Source organism: Mytilus galloprovincialis, chromosome 11 (assembly GCF_965363235.1).
Source record: "Mytilus galloprovincialis chromosome 11, xbMytGall1.hap1.1, whole genome shotgun sequence".
Classification (NCBI taxonomy): Eukaryota; Metazoa; Mollusca; class Bivalvia; order Mytilida; family Mytilidae; genus Mytilus; species Mytilus galloprovincialis.
This window is the reverse complement of record NC_134848.1, coordinates 56,443,831-56,466,372: the sequence shown is the minus strand read 5'-3', so window position 1 is coordinate 56,466,372 and position 22,542 is coordinate 56,443,831. Positions and strand designations below refer to the sequence as shown.

Sequence of the window (22,542 nt, the reverse complement as noted above, 5' to 3'; positions counted from 1 at the left end):
ACCAAAACATTTTTTACAACATGCAGTCTGTTCATGCAACAAATAAAAGTTAACCTACTGTAAACATTATCTAAAAAATGGACATAGTTATGCACCATTTACCTTAATCACTGATCCATTAAATGATGTTTTGTGAAACCTATTTGATTCATACTTAAATCTTAAAAAGATACGCATATGTATGTCTTCCATTCGGTGATTTGCACAGCAGGCGAGACAGAATGCGTAGTGGTTTCATATATCGATCAAATAATTAAATTTGCTATATGAAAACGACAGTTTCAGTCTATTTAAAAATAAATATTGTACATCAAGCCATTCTTGATTAGTGAACGACGTTTAAAACAGTATATAACCGATCACAATCTAAAATCTAGATGCTAGACAGGTTAACAACGTCTAGTGTACTCAATAATCGAAGAATCGTGTATGAAAAGTCTGTTTTCATTTATTGAATAACAATAACCCTATAAATTTAAAAATGAATGCAGGTTTACACTGCCAAACGTACATGTATGAACGATATGACTTCTTATCACTAAATTGACCACCTTTAATATCCACGCAGAATGTAATTAGATAATTATTGTGTTTTTTTAAAGACAACAGCACACAGATTGTAATGTTTCTGGAACAATCTTCATCATACATATGTAGTACCGAATGTTTTGGAAGCTTATATTTTTCGGTTTAATTGTTTTAAATTTGCCATTTCAGTGCATTTTATAGTTACCTATGCTATATCGGGTTAGCTTATTGTCGAAGGCCGTACAATGAGCAATATTTGATAACTTCTACGGCGTTTAGTCTCTGGTTGAGAATTGTCTCATTGGCAATCATACCACAACGTCTTATTTTTATATTTTACTACAATTCCGTGACTTAAATATTCCACTCTATACTCAACTGAATGTCAACAATTAACATCAACAGCTGTTCCGATTTCTATTATCAACATACAAATCGAGTTGAATCTTAGGAAAGTCAAAACTGTTTGTAGGGTCACATGTTTTTCTCACAGATATTTCTTGATTCATCAATAGACAACAGACAATGTTTGTGCATGTTGGGGTTTTACAATAAACTCTTAAAAAAAACCAAGATAATGTAAAGATTATCAAGGGTATACAAGAATATGGCAAACATATACTCAACAACTAGAACAATAGATTTCTTTCTTTGGATTAAGCAAATCAATATTTTATTCATTTTTTAAAAAGAGACTGAAAGGAGCAAAATATTGTAAGCTGCTTAGACACTTTTCTACTTGCGGATTATAAAATGTAAATCTGTTGTTTTTATGTTTTACGTGGTATCTAGGCCTTTAAATTAGTGCGATTCTATAAATTCTGCTCTGTTCTGCATTCCACATCCGATGGCGTTGGCATGAATGGCCAACGTAGATACAAGTATCTTGTCTTAGGGAGGGATAAATCCTACTTTGTAAAGGATCACTCTGATTCAAACAAAAAAATCTCTGAAACTGACATTATAAAGTTGATTGACAACATACTTGTTACGTTCGAAGGACGTGTTTTTCAACAAACAGTCGGTATTCCATTTGGAACCAATTTTGCTCCTCTTCTTGCCGACTTATATTTGTATTATTATGAGACTGACTTCATACAGGAACTTCTTAGGAAAACGAATAAGAAGTTAGCATTATCAATTAACTTTACTTTCCGCTTTATAGATGATGTTCTCTCACTAAATAAATCAAAATTTGGTGACTATGTTGAACGCATTTATCCCATCGAAATAGATATAAAGGATACAACAGATACAGTCTGCTTCATATCTTTACTTACATGTAGAAATTGACAATGAGGGTCGGTTTAAATAAAACTTTACGACAAAAGAGATTATTTCAGCTTTCTTATTCTGAACTTTCCATTTCTAATTAGCAACATTCCAGCAGCACCTGCATCCGGGGTATATATCTCCAAATAGATACGATATTATCGTGCTTGTATTTCCTATCATGGTTTTCTTGATAGAGTGTTGCTGCTCACAAGGAAGCTATTAAACCAAGAGATCAAAATGGTAAAGTTAAAATCATCCCTTTGTAAATTTTACGGACGCCATCACGAGTTGGTTGACCGTTATGGAATAACCGTTTCAAAGATGTTATCGAATATGTTCCTTACGTCGTAACTACAGTCCCATTCCCTTTCATGAACGTGACCTACCGAATTAGACTATTTATCGGATTTGTTATAACAGGAGCAAAACGACGGATGCCACATGTGGAGCAGGATCTGCTTACCCCTCCGGAGCACCTGAGATCACCCTTAGTTTTTGTTGGAGTTCGTGTGTCTTATTCTTTAGTTTTCTATGTTGTGTCATGTGTACTATTTGTCTGTTTGTCTTTTTTTTAATTTTTAGCCATGGTAATGTCAGTTTATTTTCGATTTATGCGTTTGACTGTCCCTCTAGTATCTTTCGTCCCTCTTTTGCAGCAGCAGGTTCACGTGACGTGCTTCAAGGGAGACAAATAAATGTACTAAACATATATACATCCCACACAACAGCAAGCTACAAAGGGTTTCCAAAAATACTAGTGTATAACTTTTCAAACGAACCATATCAACAAACGACAACTACTGAAAATCAGATTCCTGACCTGACATGTGGAATACAATAGCAGCGAGATTAAAAGTTAAAATGGTACCAAACATTATTCCTTATCTGAAATCTGAAACAATAGTGTAACATCACAACATAGAAAGACACGCTATAAAGTAAAGTATCGATTGGAATGGCTAACCCCACCAAATTCTGTATGTATGTGCCTGTCTCGAACCAGTAGTCTGTAATTCAGTGATTGTCGTTTGTTTATGTGTTAAATATTTGTCTTTCATTCATTTTTTGTAGATAAATAAGGCCGTTAGTTTTTTCGTTTGAATTGCTTTACATTGTCATTACGTTGTCTTTTAAAGGTGACCATGCAGTACGGGCTTTTCTCATTGTTGGATGTCATACGGTGATCTATAGTTGTTAATGTCTGTGTCATTTTGGTGTCTTGTGGAGAGTTGTCTCTTTGCAATCATATCACATCTTCTTCTTTTATATTAACTGAATCAAAAAACTTATTCACAAATGAACATACACTCAACGAATAAATTTGATCTATCATACAATGGTATTATAAAGTTAATAAAAATAAGGGATGAATAATTAAATTAACAGTATTATACCGCTTTGAAATGTTAAACAATTTCAGAAAAATCGCAACTTTGAACAAAATTAGGTCATAGTATACAAAGGTAAATGAAAAAAATTGTGTTGTCGAGTAACAACTGTAAATAATGCATATAATAAATACTAACCTAAAAAAATTGGGGTGACCCTTAGAAAGGATAAACCTACCAGACAGGTAACAGATAACATGTATACTTCTTCTGATTAGGAATACCAAGAAATGTCTTGGTCGTTATTCAGCCTTCTACTATTAAATAGACTAGTGCCGTATTCTTTGAATATACCAAGCTCTATATAAAACTCAAACTTTGAATAACGTTCATACAAAACTGGTTCTGCTGAGAATAGCAATTTCTGTAGTTTTTTTCTCTCGGAAGATTCGCTAATATAGATTTTTTTGGTATCAAGGACATGTCGATGTTGTTAGAAATGCATAGCTAGGCCCATTATTCGTACGTATTTATTCTCATGTAAAATATGTCATTTAGTGTGTTTCTTGTTACAAGCATATAATCGGAATATGAAATGTTTGTTTCTTTAGAATGAGAATTTATCGATTATACTGCATCAACCAAAATGGTATCGTAATAGACAGAATTGTATTTGTATTATGTCAACCAACCCATGAGTAATAAAGTTGTTTTGAGATGTACAATTTTCCTATACAACTTTACATTTTAAATTGTAATTCAGACCTACATTCATATTAGCCAAGTTGAATATGCAAAGGGGAATGTGCGGCAAACAACCCGACAAAAGAGCAAGGCCATTAATAAGTATTCCACTCCGCAATAAAATCCCGTAAGAGGAGGCAGGTTTTAAACCGGCCAATCAACAATATTGAAATGCTAGTTCAGCAAAAATCGACGTCGCACCACATAAAATTAACCGTAAATATAAAGAAATATACAACATGTACAAGACAAACAAAAGTCAGAGGTTCCTAACTTATGATAGGCGCTAAATGCGACAAAATAAAGCTATTTTTAAACAGCTATAACTGCCTATAAAAAACTAAAAACAGAATATGATAAAAAAAGGAAATTCTAGTACTGTTATCTCAAAGGCAATACCCATAGGCGGATCCAGGGGGGGGGGAGGGCTGGGGGGCCCGGACCCCCCCCCCCTTTCGTGGGAAAAATTTGGTTGATTATATAGGGAATCATTGAAGCATGACTGGAGCGGGCCCCCTCTTAGGTCAGTCAGCGGGCCCCCCCTTAGGAAAAGTTCTGGATCCGCCACTGATACCATATGCATAAAATAGGGTAACTTCGTAAGGAAATGATCCAACAATCTTACTAACAACAATTACTTTGAAACACCAAAAATCTGAAATAACGGACACAAACATGAAAATATGACATAAAGTAATCACTGATGAGTTACCTGACTTGATCAATGCACGACACCTTTAAAAGGGGGTATGGCACTTTAACATGTTCATCCTGTACATTCGATATTAAATGACAGTACTAACACCTCCTAGTAAACTATGACTTTATAATTCCATCTATGACAAGACCTTTCTTTGATTGCCTTATAGGAGATAAAACAGTCAATGCGCTGTGCATTTTGTCCGCGCAATTAGAATGAAATTACATTAAAGTTTTTCTTGTCGTGTATAGAAATTAATAAGATTATGTTTTCCGCCAAATTGCATCAAAAGTAAGCTTGAGTTTACCTCTATTAGTAGCCCTTACTCGGCCGATTACTAGAATGTCCTACGCAAGTCAAGAGTAGGTAATCTGTCGAAACTTATATTCTCCTGAATCAAAAGTCGGTAATACGCAAATCTCTAGTTTATTTGTGAGTACTAACATATATCAACCATACATACAATCTATTCAATTAAGGATTGTGTAAAAGTTTGTTTTAATATTTGTTCATGCCTTTCGAAACTGAATCAGTCCGTTATGTTCGTCACCTAAAATCTTTAAACCGTGCGATTTAATAAATTCCGCTCTATTCTGCATTCCCCATCCGACGCCATTTGCAGCAGCAGGCTCACGTGACATGCTACTAGGGAGACAGATAAATGTACTAAAAACATACAACATTGCAGCACTTTGGTTGCCTTCATTCTTTTTATGGTCCGAATGTACGGAAGGATCTACCGCAGATACAATACCATCATCCTTCAAAACCCGTTTGATGTCTGAAATACTGAAATTCGGATTTGGAAGGTCATGCAGTGTATCAACCATAGTTATCCAATCGAATTTCTTCGTCCATGATTCGTCTAAATGGTCGTTTTCAACTAAAACGAATTCGACATTTTGTACATTTTCCTTCGCTTTGTTCTCTTTAGCCTTTTCAATTGAATTTCGGTCTATATCGACACCGTAGACTTTTGCATTTGGTAAATGTTCAGCTAATTTTATTGTTAAACTCCCGGGTCCACATCCAAAATCCAAAACATTGGTTATTGTATCTTTGTGGGGAAAAAAGAATAAAACATCATTAATTTAATAATTGTTATACATCGGAACTAAACTTCGTACTTTTTAGCTTACAACTTTGAAAATTGTACTATTATAACTACGGTTGCAACTCCGTAAAGATTTTAAATTCTAGCAGTTGCTTGTGTGTGTTGTGTTTCCGAGTACTTTTGTGTGAAGTATATTCATCTTTCAAACGATTTTGTTTTGAACGTATATCTTTTAAACGATATTTTAGCTTTACTTAAGTGCATTTTAATGTTGTTTTCAAACAATTAAAATTGAGAATGGAATGAATGGGGAAAATGTCAAAGAGACAACAACCCGATCAAAGAGCAGACAACAGCCGAAGCAAGCAACCAGTCTTCAACGCAGCGCGAAAATTCCGCACTTGGAGTTAGTCCTCAGCTCGCCCTAAGTTAAAGTGTGTACTAGTTCAGTGAAAATACACTCTCAAATAGTTATCAAAGGTACCAGGATTATAATTTAATACGCCAGACGTGCGTTTCGTCTACATAAGACTCTCAAACATATTTATAAACGAACAAAATTGAAAAAAAACATAAAACACTAACAGATGTCAGAGGCTCCTGACTTGTGAAATCTCACCCCCCCCCCCCCACACACCTTTATACCTCTTGCCAATGTAGGATAAAGAAACACATAGTAATATGCACAGTAAAATTCATTTTAAAGAATTTAAGAAATATATGTTGTGTTTTTGATTCAACCTCATTCCATAAAAAGGAAGAACACAAGACTTTGGTCTAATCATTCCATACCTGTGTTCTTGTGTCCAACAGGAAATAAGTTTTCATTGATCCATTTACTATCACATGACTTCTTGTCATGGTCCAACCACATCAACGTATCAAATTGGTTACTATAATCATAACCTGAAATCATATTTTATTAATTATGTGATAACGTTTTACACAAAAAGGCACATTATTGAATGTTATACGGTGTGACGGGTATGGAGAGTTGTCTCATTGGCGCTCATACAACATCTTCCTATTTATATACATTTCATACATTATGTGTAGCTACAAATGAAAGTATACTATTATTGGTAAATTAAATATTAGTTGATCGAAACTAATTACAAAATCGGTGGTCTTACAACCGGAAAGTTAGCGACAAAAAGTAGTCAATAAGCTACCAATCAAGAAGATCATGTAGCAATCATTCATTATAAAGGTCGGCTAGCTAACGAGCAAAAAAGATCAATAAACTATCAATAAGTTGTAAGCGAACTATGAGAATCAGTTAGCTAGCAACTTGAAAGCTAGAAACCAATTATAATCAGTTAGTTTATGACCAGGTAGTTAGCAATCAATAAGTATCAGTTAGCTTATGATCAGGATGTTAGCGGTCAGGTAGTTAGCAACCAATTAGGATCAGTCAGCTTATGATGAGGAAGTTAGCGAACAGGAGGGACCAGTAAGCTTCGATAATAAGTTAACGATCAGGAAGTAAGCTACCAATAAGGACCAGTGTGGTTATGATCAGGTAGTAAACAATCATTAGGGACCAGTAAGCTAACGATCATTAAGTAAGCGACCAATAAGGACCAGTTAGCTTATGATCAGATAGTTAGCGATCATAAGAGAATAATAAGTTGACGACCAGGAAGTTAGCTACCAATAAGGACCAGTGTGATTATGATCAGGTAGTAAACGATCATTAGGGACCAGTAAGATAACTATCATTAAGTAAGCAACCAATTAGGACCAGTTAGCTTATGATCAGGTAGTTATCAATAAATTAGGATCGGTTAGCTTATGATCATAAAGAAAGCGACCAATGATTATCAGTAATCTAACGATCAGAAACTCAAAGTTAGCAACCATTTAGTATCAGTTAGCTTACATGGCTTATGATCAGGTAGTTAGCGATCATACGGAACCAGTAAGCTAACGATTATAAAGTAAGCAACTGTTTTTGTATTTAATGGGCATACGTATACGATCGTTACGTTAGCAGCAAATAACAAACAGTTTGAAATGCTATCTGTAAAAGAAAATCCACTATTTTTCCTAGTCCATGTTTCATTAAAGATAGTGTTCATTTATTTAAGATTAAGCGATATAAGTGAAGATTAACAACATTTTCAAGTATAAAGTATAAAGTTAAGAGAGAAAAAAAGCCCATTACATGTAGTATAACGCAGTGAGATAGTATCCTCCATCTTAATTAAAAAGGGAGATATAATTTACCTTTCGGTCCGTCCTCTTTAAAACATTCCAATAATGAGGAGGTATTTGCAGCTATAAGAGGTAACACACTGGCGAGTCCACTCGATTGTGTATAAGGTTTGCATGCTTCAGGTATAAAATATTTATCATCTGGTGTTATACTAACAAACCCAGCCGCGGACATACATCCTAACCATTCCCTGACATATCTAAGGAAAAACAAAAGAAAACAACAAATATGTTTAAACTTCTAGCTTTTTCTTGAGCATCTATTCTACAAGTGCTATAAACTGTGTAACTATATTATTATTAACATATTTATGTAAATTATAACATCATTGTCGCGTTACGGGGGTTGTCTAAGTAATGTATCTATTGTAATAGAAAAATGTAGTTTATTTTATTTCATATGGTTTATTAGTTAATGTATGCGGGTTCTACTTTGTAAACTATTTTACATAGAATTATTGTTTAAATGTTCTATACATTTTTCAAGCGTTGAATATTTCAAATATGTCAAACAAGCATTTTTATAAACTATTCAATTTGTCTGGACAATGAGACTGCAGCAGTTACCAAATTATATAAATGTCTAGTAAAGTTATAAAGAGCATCTTAAAAGTTCGGACAACGGTCAAGCGACGTCTGCAACTTTATTTGTGTATTATACATGTTGTCGATAACTCATAAATCATACATTCTTTTGTTTGTTACTTGCTAGGACATTCAAAACTTAGTATATAAACGTGTCAAGCCGCTATGAAATCAATAGCGAGTTTCTTGATATTCTAGGTGAGTCTCTTGATTTTGAAAATAATTTAAATTTAAATTTAAATTATTTTCAAAATCAAGAGACTCACCTAGAATATCAAGAAACTCGCTATTGATTTAGCTAGATCATGAATAATTTTAACTTTATTTATTAATTGATCTATATATTTTTCTGGAGATTGAGTAATTAATTCTTCAGGAATTAAGGCTATATCTATTGGTAAAGGCATTTCCCTTCCAAATATCATATAATAAGGTGAAAAACCCGTAGATTGCGTACACGGACTCATTCTAAAAGCCATCATAATACTCGGTAACACTTGCGGCCAATTTGTTTGTTGTTCAGAGCAATACGCTCTTAAAGATTGAGCTAGAGTAGAATTTGTTCTTTCACAAGCTACATTACTTTGCGGATGATATGAACTGGTGAAATGTTGGGTAACATTGAACATTTTGCATAAAAGATTGACAAGCTTGCCTAGATTACTTGCATGTCTATCAGATACCAAATATCGACAAGCTCCATATCTAGTAAAAATTTCAGAATATAAAATGTTTGCAATTTCTTCAGCTTCTTGCGTTTTCATTGGAAAACATTCACACCAGTGTGAGAATGAATCTGTTACTAACAAAATATATTTGTATTTTTCTTTTGAAGTCGGTAAACCCCCTAAAACATCCATGTGAAGCCGAACAAAAGGTCCTTGGACTGGTAGTGATTTTAAAGGTGCTTTTTTAGCAGTACTGTCTTTTTTCACAGTTTGACAAATTTGACAACTGGTGACATAATCGTAAACATTTTGATACATTTTTGGCCAAAAATATCTTTGTTTAATAGCTTCATAAGTTCTTTGAACACCTAAATGTGAACCACCGGCTTTTTGATCATGGAATGATAATAAAATATCATTGCGCAATGGTTCTGGAATTGCTACTTGTTTGATCAATTGATTTTTTGATGTCCTAGTTTTCGTTCTTGGTTGAAAGAAGTGATACAGAGTATCATTCAGAAGTTCATATTGACCAGTTTCATACGGTATAGCTTGTGCTCTTTTCTTATCATCTGGTAAAATACCATTTTCCAAGAAGGTAATTATTGGTCCAAAATATGGGCATTGTTTTTGTAAAGATGAAATGTCTTCTAAAGAAAAAATTGGAATATCTTTTTCAGAGTTGCTAATTTTTTCTAAAGTTTCTCCTGGATAAATGAATGTAACTTCAGTTAATACCTTGGGTTGATCCGTTTGTTTTTCATAATTGCGTCTGTAAAGTGCATCACAGTGTTGATTTCGCGAACCCATACGATGTATAACATCAAAATTGTATTCTTGTAGTTTTAACGCCCACCTTATTAGTCTGGAATTGGTATGTTTAATAGTTTGTAACCATGTTAAAGCTTTGTGGTCTGTATAAATAGTAAATTTGTTTGTAGCAAGATACACGTGAAAATATGCTACCGCTGAGACAAGTGCTAACATTTCTTGTTCTGTAACCGTGTAATTTTTTTCTGTCGGCGTTAAAGCTCTGCCACCATAACCAATTACATGTTCTTTTTCATCATCACCAATTTGTGATAAAATATAACCTATTGCGGAACCCGAAGCATCACAAGATACTATAAACGGTTTATTAAAATTTGGAAAATTTAAAACTGGAGTGGATGTTAACGCTTCTTTTAATGTTTCAAAAGCATTTTGACAATCTGTTGTCCATTTAAAAGGAGTATCTTTAGTAAGAAGTCTATTTAGAATTGATGCAATTTTGGCATAACTCTTAACAAATTTTCTATAATAATTACATAAACCTAAAAAACTTCGAACATCATGTTGATTGTTTGGAATTGGAAAAGTTTCAACAGCTTTTGTTTTGGAGGTGTCGACTTTAATACCTTCTTTAGATATGATGTGTCCTAAATAACGAATTTCTGATTTAGCAAAATCACATTTGTTAGGTCTTAATTTCAAATTTGCCTGCTTTAACCTTTGAAAAATCAAATCTAAATGTTGTAAATGAGAATCAAAATCTTCAGACCAAATTATAACATCGTCAACGTACACCAAACAATGTTTCCAAGTTAAACCTCTCAAAACTTGTGTCATTAAAGACTGAAAACTTTGACAAGCATTATTCAAACCATATGGCATTCTCTTAAATTGATATAAATTATCATGCGTAATAAAGGCTGTTTTATGCTTTGAGTGTTCGTCCATTGGCATTTGATAATAAGCCATTGTCAAATCAAGTCGTGAATAAATTTTGGCATTTGATTGTCCTATAGCGTCAAAAACATCATCTAAACGAGGCAGTGGATGTTGTTGAAGAATTGATTGTTTGTTAAGTGAACGAAAGTCAATGCATAACCGCCAGGTATTATCTTTCTTTTTAACAAGGACGATTGGTGAACTATATTCGCTTTTGGATGGCTCTATTATATCATATTTAAGAAGTTCTTCAACTTGTTTTTGAATTTCTTGTTTAGCTGCTGGCGATGTCCTATATGGACGAGATTTTACGGGCGGGGCATTTCCAGTATTAATTTTATGTTTATAAACATCAGTTTTCCCTAACTCTTTTAAATTAGTTGCAAAGACATTCCTATTTTGGTTTAAAAATAGATTTAATTTTTGTTTCTGTTGATCTGTTAAATCAGCTTTTGATAAATCAAATTGAATATCTTTTTGATCTGAATTAGTTTGTTCCAAATTCATAGATTTAACTGTTTTGTCATTATCTAAAGTAAATATATTACCTGTATCCACATCATTCATAGTAGCTAAAATCAAACCTGACCTTAAAGTAATGACCTCATTTGTGGGATTTAAAATTTGAAGGTAACATTTGTTATTACGATTTCTGATTAAACATTTAGCTGTTAGAAAATTGTACTTTAAATTTTTGAGTGGTTCTAATAAGTAATTTCGCTGCGGCAGCGCGTGAGACAATCTAACACAAACATTCATCGTTGTATTTGGAGGAATTAATGATTTCCTATAAACCCTAGCAAAACCTGGTGTTACTCTTATTACATTGATTGTAACAGAATTTTTTATTAAAGATAATTTATTAGTGTTCCAGTTTAAACATACACTTTTTTCTTTGCAAAAATCTGTTCCTAATATCATAGAATGTCGTAAAGCTGGTATAATATAAAATTTTTGAGAAAGGACTACGCCGTTTATTTCAAAATTTAATTTAATTTGACCTTTTACTGGGTAAGTAGCTCCTCCTGCTCCAACTATTTGTTTAATATCTGAACGTAATAAACGATTATTTGCAAATTTTGTTTTGAAGAATGTTTTTTCATTGATCGCAGATATTGTTGAACCAGTGTCCAGAAGTGCTTTAATTTTAATACCACCAAAATATACTGGGATAAGACATTGATGCATATCTGTAACAAATTGTTTTGATTTTTGATTGGAATTTCCACGACCTGAACATTTGTTTGTAAGACTGTGTAACTTTGTATGCCTGCCCAAAGTAGAAATTCGAACAGGCCTGGATTGCTATTGTGTTTGCATTCTTCTTGAGGATAGACAAGCTTTAGAAAGGTGTCCCATTTTATGACAAAGATGGCAAATTACACCGTTTGCGGGACATTGGGCCCTATTATGAGAAAACCCATTGCAGTACAAACATCTACGAGATGACATTTGAAATTGGTTTTGATAACGAGACGGTTGTCGAAAATTTTGATAGTTTGAGTGGCGAGGATACATCCTATTGAAATTTGGACGTGGCGGTTGATTTTGTGGTGCCCTGTACCTATTTGAGGAATACATATCATGGTTTGGTGCTCTTGGGGTATAATAAACTGGCTGCTGTACATAAATAGGTTGTTCAGAAGGTTGATAAGACTGCTCTTGGTTAGTAACTGGAGTTGTACTATTCACATTAATAGATTGGATATGTTCCCTTAATGAATGAATTTCATCTAAAACAGTTTGATTCATGGAATTTACAGAATTTACATTCGAATCAATAGCTTTTTCTGCCAAATTTGCGGCATGCCTAAATTCTTCAATATTTTTAGGTTCTTTTGTCATAACAATAGTTTTTAAATCAGCCTTTAAACCATTCATTGCTACTGCTAGTAATATATCATCCGATATATTTCTGTTAGTAGCTAATTTTAACAACCTAGATAAGAAATCAAGTACAGACTCATTTCTCCCCTGATGTGTTTGTAAGATGGTAATGTCCAAAAGATGTTGTTTATCTTTAAAACGATCTTTGAAAGCAGCAATCAAAAAATCAAAATGCTGTTTCTTTGAATCTGAAACAGTGTCATACCAAATTTTGGCATGACCTTCCAAATGAAAGGGAAATGACTCTGCACTTTTTTTCTTGGACAAATCATAAAAACTACAATATTGATTAAAGTTAGTTAACCAAGTTTCAGCATTTTGAGTATTATCACCTTTAAATTTTTCAATTTTCAAAATTGAAGACATATTAAAAATGTTTGTAGGAGGTTGGACTGTCCTACCTGAAAAATTTGTTGATGGTAATGTTGTTTGTCCTGTTGTTGCTCCTGGTCCTACTCCTGTTCCTGACGTTGTTGTTGTTGTAACTGATTGTGTGGTTGTTGAGACACTCGACGCAGCAGTAGCGATAGCTGTTGGGGCAGTTGCGGTTGTAGTTAAACTTGGATATAACGCAGCAAAATGTTGTGGCGTCTGTAACCGGGAATTTCCTGCAACAGATATCAGTGTTTTAGAAAGCGTGGAAGGAATTATTGGCCGGTGTATGATAGATGGTCGTACTGGCGTGATACTTGATGGAAGAGTTGGCGGTCCTGTCCACGATGAAACAAAAGGATTAGATTTGATAGGCGAAGACTGCGAAAAAGGCTGGTCGTCTCCGTAAGGGATTGTGGTATCGTTGTCACACTCGGCAACTTGGTGTTTAATTGGATAGCTCTTCTTGAAACTAATAATATCGTCCTGCTGGTCTGCAAATATATCAAGGCCTTCAAATGCAGAGTCTAGTTTGTAATGAACCTGCTGTTTATAGTTATCAGGGGTCTTTCCAGGTTTCGCGGTTTTCTTTTCGTTGCTAAACATCCTCTACCATTATATTGTGTTGATGTTTTGTGGTGTTTTGGTGTCCCAACAATTGTAAAGCTCTATGGCACAATCTAGGGGGAGGCTCACGGTAGGAGGCCGGAATCAGCAACGAGAAAGAAAACCAAACTAGAATATCAAGAAACTCGCTATTAATTTAATAATGAAAACATTAAGATAAATACAATATAATTTCAAAGTATACATTTTGAAGTCAAAGTAAGTTAAAACAATGATAAAATAGTACAACAATTCAGATTTCCTATTAAATAATAACAATAAAGATTACTGTTTAAATAAACCTCTGAATTAAAATATTAGTTACTTAGAAACTTTATTTATTTTTTCCAAAATAAAATTAAAAGAAAAATAGTTTTAAATTTAAATTATTTTCAAAATCAAGAGACTCACCTAGAATATCAAGAAACTCGCTACTGTGATTCCTGTATAGTCTGTTAGTACTGAGGTTTCGCGTTCGAACTGCACATGCGACTGTTAGGAAAAAAGAAAAAAAAAAGAACAAATCGGTTTATACTTTTAGCCTTTTCAAGGGCGTCTATTCCATAGCTGTGTTAATATATTTTTAATATATGTATTTAAACTCGTGTTATATGGATGTCTAAGTAATGCATCTACTGTATTCTTATATAGTTTGTTCACAATGATGCTTTGAGTTCAAACTACACATGTAGCTGGTGCGTTCGACTCCTATATCACTGTCTAAGATTGTCAGTTTCCAACCGAAGGTAGGAATATCTCCGCAACTGGTGCGTTCGACTACTATATCACTGTCTAAGATTGTCAGTTTCCAACCGAAGGTAGGAGTATCTCCGCAACTGGTGCGTTCGACTACTATATCACTGTCTAAGATTGTCAGTTTCCAACCGACGGTAGGAGTATCTCCGCAACTGGTGCGTTCGACTACTATATCACTGTCTAAGATTGTCAGAGTATCTCCGCACCCACTTCAAACAAAATCCTCAATAAAACTGACATCCACAAAAAAACACGTAACAGTGCTGAAAGAGGCTTAAAATATCTAATAATCAATCAATCTTGAGTTTAAAATATATATAAAGTAGTGTAGATGCATAACGTATAAAGCTAGTGTTTATATTGTGACGTCCTTTAATCCATGAAATATTTGACACTGAGAATTAAGAAAACACGAATGTATGAAACACTACAAATCGTTAGAACGGTATGGTTCGTTTTGATAATGCTTCTTGTTAAATTAAAGCAAACAATATGTTTATTCTTCGACTTAAATTACTGTCTCATTCACATAAACTCAGGATAATATTTGATTTTTTTAAGTTTTCGTGTGTATCATACAAATTATTGAAAAAAAAAATATCTCTCTAAATTATAAGTCATTACTGTTGTAAGATCTTGTAAGTTATGTGGAATTATAATGATCCTGTCATATATTTTGAATTTATTTGAATAGAAACAACACTTTATAAAGTAAGTGAGTCGTAAGTTCATCTCTATATTTTTCATCATCAGAAACTGTGAAATCTAAGTATTGTAAAGCCAGGTATACAGAAATACGCAGAACTCGTATGCAGCTATATGACTAAAAGGGACATAAAAATAGCCATATTTAGCTAAGTCAAGTTTTAAACGGGGTGTACATGGGTTGGCGCCTGTTAAACTGTTCGTTTTTTTTGCACCTGTCTTAAATCAGAAACCTGTTGTTCAGTGGTTGTAGTTTGTTGTATGCGTTTCTTGTTTTTAATATAGGTTAAACCCTCGGTTTTCCTGTTTGAACATGTTTCCATGAGTTATTTTGGGTCTCTTTATAGTTTGCTCTTTGGTGTGAACAAAGGCTCCGTTTTGAAGGTCGTACTTTGACTTTTATTGATTCAGTTTTTACATATTGTGACTTGGATGGAGAGTCGTCTCATTGACACACATTATATTACATCTTCTTATTTCCATGTTCTAGGTATGAGAGCAGATATCGCTATCTTACTTACAAATTTAGCCCCCTATGATTAATTTGGGAGTGTTATCAGCAAAATATATACAAGTTATAGTCATACCTTTCTTTCAGCTTGCACGATTCCGCGAGCTCTGTTGATGTAACTGGCGAAGTGAATTTCTTCAGTGATTCAAACAGTCCTAGTTTATGACCTATTGCTATTTCTAAAGCAATAAAACCATTCGTCACCGTTGAAGAAAATTTTTCAGCATATTTATCAAGTTCCATTATGAGACTTCTTTGTAAAACTAAAAAACAAAGACATTTTATTGAAAAAAATACGCAAGATGAACGCATACTAGTTATATAACGACTTCTGAACATTGATATTTAAGGACGCCATCACGAGTTACCCGTTACGATATAACTTTCCGGCAGATGACCACAGAAATGTTCCACTAGTAACTACATGTATCATGAACCGTTCAACTTTTGCTCGATCCGACATCACCGAACGAGACGTCTTTCCCAAAATGTGTACTTACACAAGAAACACGACGAGCTTGGCATATGAGGTAGGATATGTTTTCTCGTCCGTAGTACCCGACTATTATTAATTGTGTCCGTGTACGTTATATTAAGGTATATATGATATGTTTTCTGAGACAAGTGCCTGTGGTACAAGGCACAAAAACCATATTATATAAAATATCGACAAAGGCGGAATTGTAGTAACTGATAGTTATTTCGAAGCGAATTACAACTATAAGAGGTAAATCATGTATCTAAAGTATAAGTCAGTATATATCCAACGGTTACAGGTAAAGACGTAATAAAACGCACGAACTTGTGCAATGCCAAATATAAGTAAACAGTATCGAGAGGATGTACCATCTTATGAGTTCTTATACGTGTGCATATATTGTAATAATGTTAAGTGATGTTTTGATTTAACAGATACAGCAAAACTTTCTACATTGTAGCCATATTTTATATATTTTTTTTTTATTTATGATAGTTTGGTAAAGGGTGACTGGGAAATATACTATTAGATATGATCACTTTGGTCTTTTTTCGACCGGCAGTAAAACCTGATCGAAGTTGGACACCCGTTCAGTTGTGTGGGATGTAAAAGAGGTAACCGGTGAGATCACGAATCACGTACGAATCACGAACGTATCACCTACTTTGCCGTATGACACGAAGCGGGATCCGATCACTAATTTCAAGTTAGGATGCCTAAGTGTTCATGGTTATCTCGCTTTGGTTATAAGTGCATTTTTTTTATTGATTATTACACGTACTGTCTGTTTTATTCTTTTCATTTTGTATGTCGTTGTCAGTCACGGAGCATTTTCTGGAAAAATTACCAATTCTACCGGAACGACTGTGTATACTTTTATATAAGGAAGTGACACCTCCTTGGGTGCATACATGCAAAGCTTAAGTAAGAATTAACTGAAAATTTGTATTAATCCAGATGATTGTTTAGAATGAACTTAATAAAAAAGGGGGAGATATCTTGTACTCTTTGTACTTCGCGAAAAAAGAAGAAAAAAACGAATAACGAATACGCAACAGAAAACTTCATATCTATTATGTGTTCTTTTGCCGAATAAACGATGAATAACCAAATAAGATATAATAATATAATTTGATAATTCCTGCGTATTACATTCCAAATTTGCTTTTCGACGTACTATTCTTTTTTCCCGGACCAACTATCTGAAATAATACCAGCAATACCGCATACTAGATGGGGGTTAAGGGACAACCCTTTGATCCTGGGATCGGAGCTGGCAGATTTTATAAATACATTTTTTGGCCAGGTAAAAAATAGTAATAAATATGCTGGCTTCCACCTAAAAAAGCATGGCCTCCAAATTCTATTATACAGTAAAATGATACATGTGTAATAAATAATCTTGCGCGTAGCAGTTGAATTTTTTTTTTGTAAAATAAATAATCTGACTGACCAAAATCTGCCAGGCCGACCCCTGCAGAATCAAATGGTTGCCTCCTTATACCCTCCTCAAAGATAGATGATCGATACTCGCTATAACTGCGATATAAAATAATATATGGGAAAAAGATGGGTAAAAATTTGGGGGGAGGGGGTCAAATGATTGTTTTTATTATTATTTGTTGCAAATTTCTTGTAAGGGGCAATTAATCTGGCCAGGGAAGGAAGAAACAAATCTCTTGGATAATTACAACAAACAAATAATCTTAAACTTGAAAAAAATAATTTGTCGCGCCGCATACATGGCATAAAAAAATACCTTCAAGTTAAATGGTCAGTCCCTACTAATTAAAATGTTGATTTCTTTTAACAAATATATTTTCAAGATCTTCTTTTTGTTTTCTTTTTATCAAAGACATGCACCGTGGTATTTAAAAGATTGTCCCCATGATTAAATCATGCAATCATTCTAGGTGACTATTAAAAGTGTAGAAGGTGACCACCACAGGTATACATTTATACGTACTGTTTCGTTTTTATCCGTACATAGGCACTTCCGGTATATAAGTTAAAAATGCATAGTCTTATATATCCATCCGTATACTTGAAAGCTCATATTTTATCATTGTTTTCTAATAAAGGAAATTTTGTACGGTGTCAAGGGGTATTTTAGTCGATTATTTGATTTTAATGAGCTTTTCCCAATAAGAAAATCACTGCTCCCAATACGTTCGTTCGTCATTATTCGTCAGTTCGTGATCTCACCGGTTACCTCTATTAGTACGCAGTCACGTCCAGTCCGAATGGGAATATAAGATCCAATTTCTCGTGTAGAGAGAGCACCACGCTAAGTACACTGTACGAACCCTTGCAAAAACTTTATGAGAGGTCCATAAATAGCTCTTAAAAGGCAATATTTGTGTCCTTAATATATCTCATTTTATCCAGTGGCAGTCCAAACTTCTCTGACGTAATACCGGAGGGCCTCCTACCATGACCTACATGTAGTATGTGTTGCTATTTTGTGCTTATCCTGAACATGCATGACATAATTTCAAATGAACGTATAGCAACCAACAATCAGCCATTACGTATGCGTGTCATTAACAAATATAGGGGTCCAGAAATTGTTCAGTACCAACTGTGAAACGTTTCATTTTTTTATCGTTAACTATTAAGGTTAGGTTGATGATTGATGCTTTGCTTTGCATAAATTACCGATGAACCCAAGGGTAACTTGGGAATATAAACATGGTCCCTTTGGTCTTCTCCGAAATAAGTCAAAATTTGAATGAAATGCATATGAGTGCATGGGTATATACTTTAAGGTTACCAGAATTACCAATCATTTATATTTTGGCACCACAGTAGCAAGACTGTAAAAGAGGGACGAAAGATACCAAAGGGACAGTCAAACTCATTAATCTAAAACAAACTGACAACGCCATGGCTAAAACTGAAAAAGACAAACAAACAACAGCACACATGACAAAACATAGAAAACTAAAGAATAAACAACACGAACCCCACTAAAAAACTAGGGGTGATCTCAGGTGCTCCGGAAGGGTAAGCAGATCCTGCTCCAAATGTGGCACCCGTCGTGCTGCTTATGTGATAACAAACCCGGTAAATAGTCTAATTTGGTATGTCACATTCATGAAAGGGAAGGGGATTGTAGTTACGACGTAAGGAACATATCCGATATCATTTGTGAAACGGTTATTTCATAACGGTCAACCAACTCGTGATGGCATCCGTAAAATTTACGTAGGGATGATTTCTTCAAGATAATCATGATAGGAAATGCAAGCACGGGAATATCGTATCAATTGGGAGATATATACCCCGTATGCAGGTGCTGATGGAATGTTACTACTTAGAAATGGAGAGCTCACAGTTGGAAAGCTGAAATCATCTGTTTTGTCGTAAAGTTTTGTTTTCAACCGACCCTCATTGTCAATGTCTAGCTGTAAGTCAAGATATGAGGCCGACTTAACTGTATCTGTAGTATCCTTGTAATGTTCGAGGAAATTAAGCATAATCTTTATACCTTAACGAAGCGTACAGTATAAAAAGGTGTAATGACAACGAAGCGTACACAACATGAAAATAAAGACACTCTAAAACGTGTATTTGTTTGTTTCTAGATACAACATAAACATACGATCTTTATAAGTTTGTTAATTTTAAACTATGAAATTTTCAAAAATGTATGTTTTAAAAACTATGAGGTACGAGAAATATTAAATTTTTAATATTTAAAAAATACCAAGCACGTTTGATCATTGATATCGTCGTGCATTTTTTTATGTTTGTATATAAAATTGTCACATATTTCAAAAACCTTTTAGTAACTAATGAGTAGTTGTAAGACATAATAGTGTCCTGTGAAAAAGGGTCCACGTGGACAGTTTTTCATAGAATTGTGGTATTTAATAATGTCCATTGCCATGGAATAGTGTCCCTCAAATGGACAGATTTTTACTGCAAAAGATTTGAAATAGTGTTCACCCGCGGGACAAATTTACATAGTAGTTCCTATTAAATTGTGTCCTTCAAGGGTAGTTATACAAAGGTCATTAAAATGTTTTATTATACTTGAATTTTAATTAAAATATGAAGGATTGATGAGAAACTGATAAATATACAAATGTAAACAAATAGATAATGGATGGAAGTGAATATAGAGAAATTTTAGTTCAAAGAAATACCCAGCAAATGGTAATGACAATGAAAGAATAACAATAAGACAATCTAAGAAGGAAGTGTGTAAAGTATAAAATCAAATCTGAAAAACTTTACTATATTTATTATGTCAGAGAAGAAGGCAATAGAAAATAATGTCAATTGCCATGAAATATTGTCCCCTAAGTGGACAGCATTTTACAGCAACAGTTATGAAATATTGTCCTCCTACAGAACAAATTTTCGTAGTAAATGTTTTTAAAAAGGCGTTTTGCCAATTCACGTACATGTAGCAGAACGAACAATCTGTTTTCCCTTCATGCAAAAAGTGTGAAAATTAACTAAGTTGTGGTACAACTATGAGATGCTCCCTCGGGGTAAAAAACGGTTTGTATCAAAGAGTAGTATTTTAGGTGAAAATACGGCCATATTTGTCCATTTGTTATGATGATACTAAATCATATCAAAAAATGTCCCGGCGGACACAATGTCCTGTGAAAAAATGTCCACCTGGACATGTTTGTCCATTTGTTATGATGATACTTATAATAATCATATCAAAACATGTCACGGCGGACACAATGTCCTGTGAAAAAATGTCCACCTGGACAATATTACGGTAATGAATAATGTCCATATTCATGGACACTTTTTCATACCTTAGGCCATATTTTCATAGAAAATTGTGTCCAGGACACATTTAAATAAGTATTTACCTATGAAAATGTGTCCGATGGACATTTTTCATGGGGACATAATTAAATCCTACATATTATGGCAAAGAATATATTGGAGCAAAATATCCCAAGAATAGATATTGGATTTTCTTTAAAAGTATTAATTCCTTACTTTCTGAAATCAGTGTTACACGGTGTGTTCGATTCGAACGCGTCAACGTCCGGTTTTTCATCTGTATCGGGGTGATACAGGGTGAGAATCCTGACTGTACCATCATGCTATGCACATTAATGTTGATGACGTCACGGCTTTTATTTAGAAATATAAAACCGAAACTAAATCGGTGCGTCATTTCTGGTCAGCGTCAAAACAACTACATTTGGATGGAGAGTTGTCTCATTAGCACTCACACCACATCTTCCTATATCGACATGTATCATGTATATATATACAAACAAAAACGGGTCACTGTACGACCTACACGTATTTATAACTGTATAAACCAATCTATTTATAACTTTATAACACAATAAGCAAAATATATATACAAAGACAACTACAGGTCACTGTACGACCTATTTATAACTGTATAACACAATGAACAAAAACAAATCATATTTGACAATACATTTTGATCGGTAGTGTATGTAAACAATGAAAATCATTTATGTATAATAGTGTAAAGAACGTAAAGCATCAAACACACTAAATTAACTTAAATTTAGGACTGTCTACTTACCTTAACTTGAAGCGTTACTGTACGATCTAATTTATAACCTCTTCAGTTAAAATTGTCAATATATTTCAATGGGGCGCCTTAAGGAAGGAAGAAGTTGAGATCAGTTAGGATTTCTTTTCATACATGTACAGGAAACAATACCATTAAAAGTACGTAATAAAAAAAAGTTGAACTCAGTAGGGGTTTGTAAAAAGTGTATGTGTATATGTAAGTAGGAAAATTATCGATTTGTTAAGGTTTCCATTTTTCCTAAATGCATTCTAACAATGAAGTAATAGTTATACACCAAAGGTGTTTTTTTTTATCTAGACACGCCGTATTTCGAGGTGTATAACTAACTTACACCCTATTATAAACCCTATACTTGACATTGACTATCAAATAATATAAAAAAGAAAAACATAGCATACATGTATTTATTGACAATCTCAAACCCTGATGTGTATTACATGAAACCCCACAAGTGACCTTTCGTTTGTTATCTGCGTTCAAACTTTGCATATTTTACAAATGTTTTAGATAATCCCGTTAAATCCAAGTGCTAAAATGGATAACTAGGTCGAGGTTGACTGTTTCGTGTATTTTTATTACAAAACAAAAAATACATCATGCTCCTTAATTTGTATACAGTGAGTTATCAATATGGACAGGTATAAGACGGGCGACATTTTGTTGCAAGCGTGGGATTTTATAGAAGAGACTAAAAATAAAGGCAATATTATGGAGTTAGAATCCCCGTTTTTTTTTGGGTTTTTTTATTAATGATAAATGGGATAAGACAATCCATAGTTTTTCGAAATATTCAAAGTTTTGTAAACAGAAAATTTATAAAAAGACCAACTAATTGATATTGATGTCAACACCGAAGTGCTGACT

General features: G+C 33.8%; 1 protein-coding gene and 1 long non-coding RNA gene across 2 annotated transcripts; both read right to left on the bottom strand.

Moving 5' to 3' along the window:
* Window positions 1–4,980: 4,980 nt before the first annotated feature.
* Window positions 4,981–21,765, bottom strand: LOC143052422 (S-adenosylmethionine-dependent methyltransferase Rv2258c-like). The gene is made up of 5 exons (XM_076225452.1): window positions 21,667–21,765; window positions 15,723–15,909; window positions 7,859–8,046; window positions 6,422–6,535; window positions 4,981–5,632 (listed from the first exon to the last, which is right to left on the bottom strand). The coding sequence occupies exons 2-5, from the start codon at window positions 15,887–15,889 to the stop codon at window positions 5,085–5,087; spliced, it is 1,017 nt and encodes a 338-aa protein (XP_076081567.1). The 5' UTR covers window positions 15,890–15,909; window positions 21,667–21,765; the 3' UTR covers window positions 4,981–5,084.
* On the bottom strand, window positions 8,185–15,028 carry LOC143052423 (uncharacterized). The gene is made up of 3 exons (XR_012971116.1): window positions 14,608–15,028; window positions 14,103–14,462; window positions 8,185–8,209 (listed from the first exon to the last, which is right to left on the bottom strand). It is a non-coding gene; the product is annotated as an uncharacterized LOC143052423 (long non-coding RNA).
* Window positions 21,766–22,542: the final 777 nt, after the last annotated feature.

Bases quoted from the DNA above. Each gene is read 5' to 3' on its own strand.
- LOC143052422 (XM_076225452.1), bottom strand. From the start codon at position 15,889: ATGGAACTTGATAAATATGCTGAAAAATTTTCTTCAACGGTGACGAAT. The intron at 6,536-7,858 runs GTAAATTATATC...ATATGATTTCAG, and splicing joins TAAAGAGGACGGACCGAAAG to GTTATGATTATAGTAACCAA. The intron at 5,633-6,421 runs GTATGGAATGAT...TTCCCCACAAAG, and splicing joins TGTTGGACACAAGAACACAG to ATACAATAACCAATGTTTTG.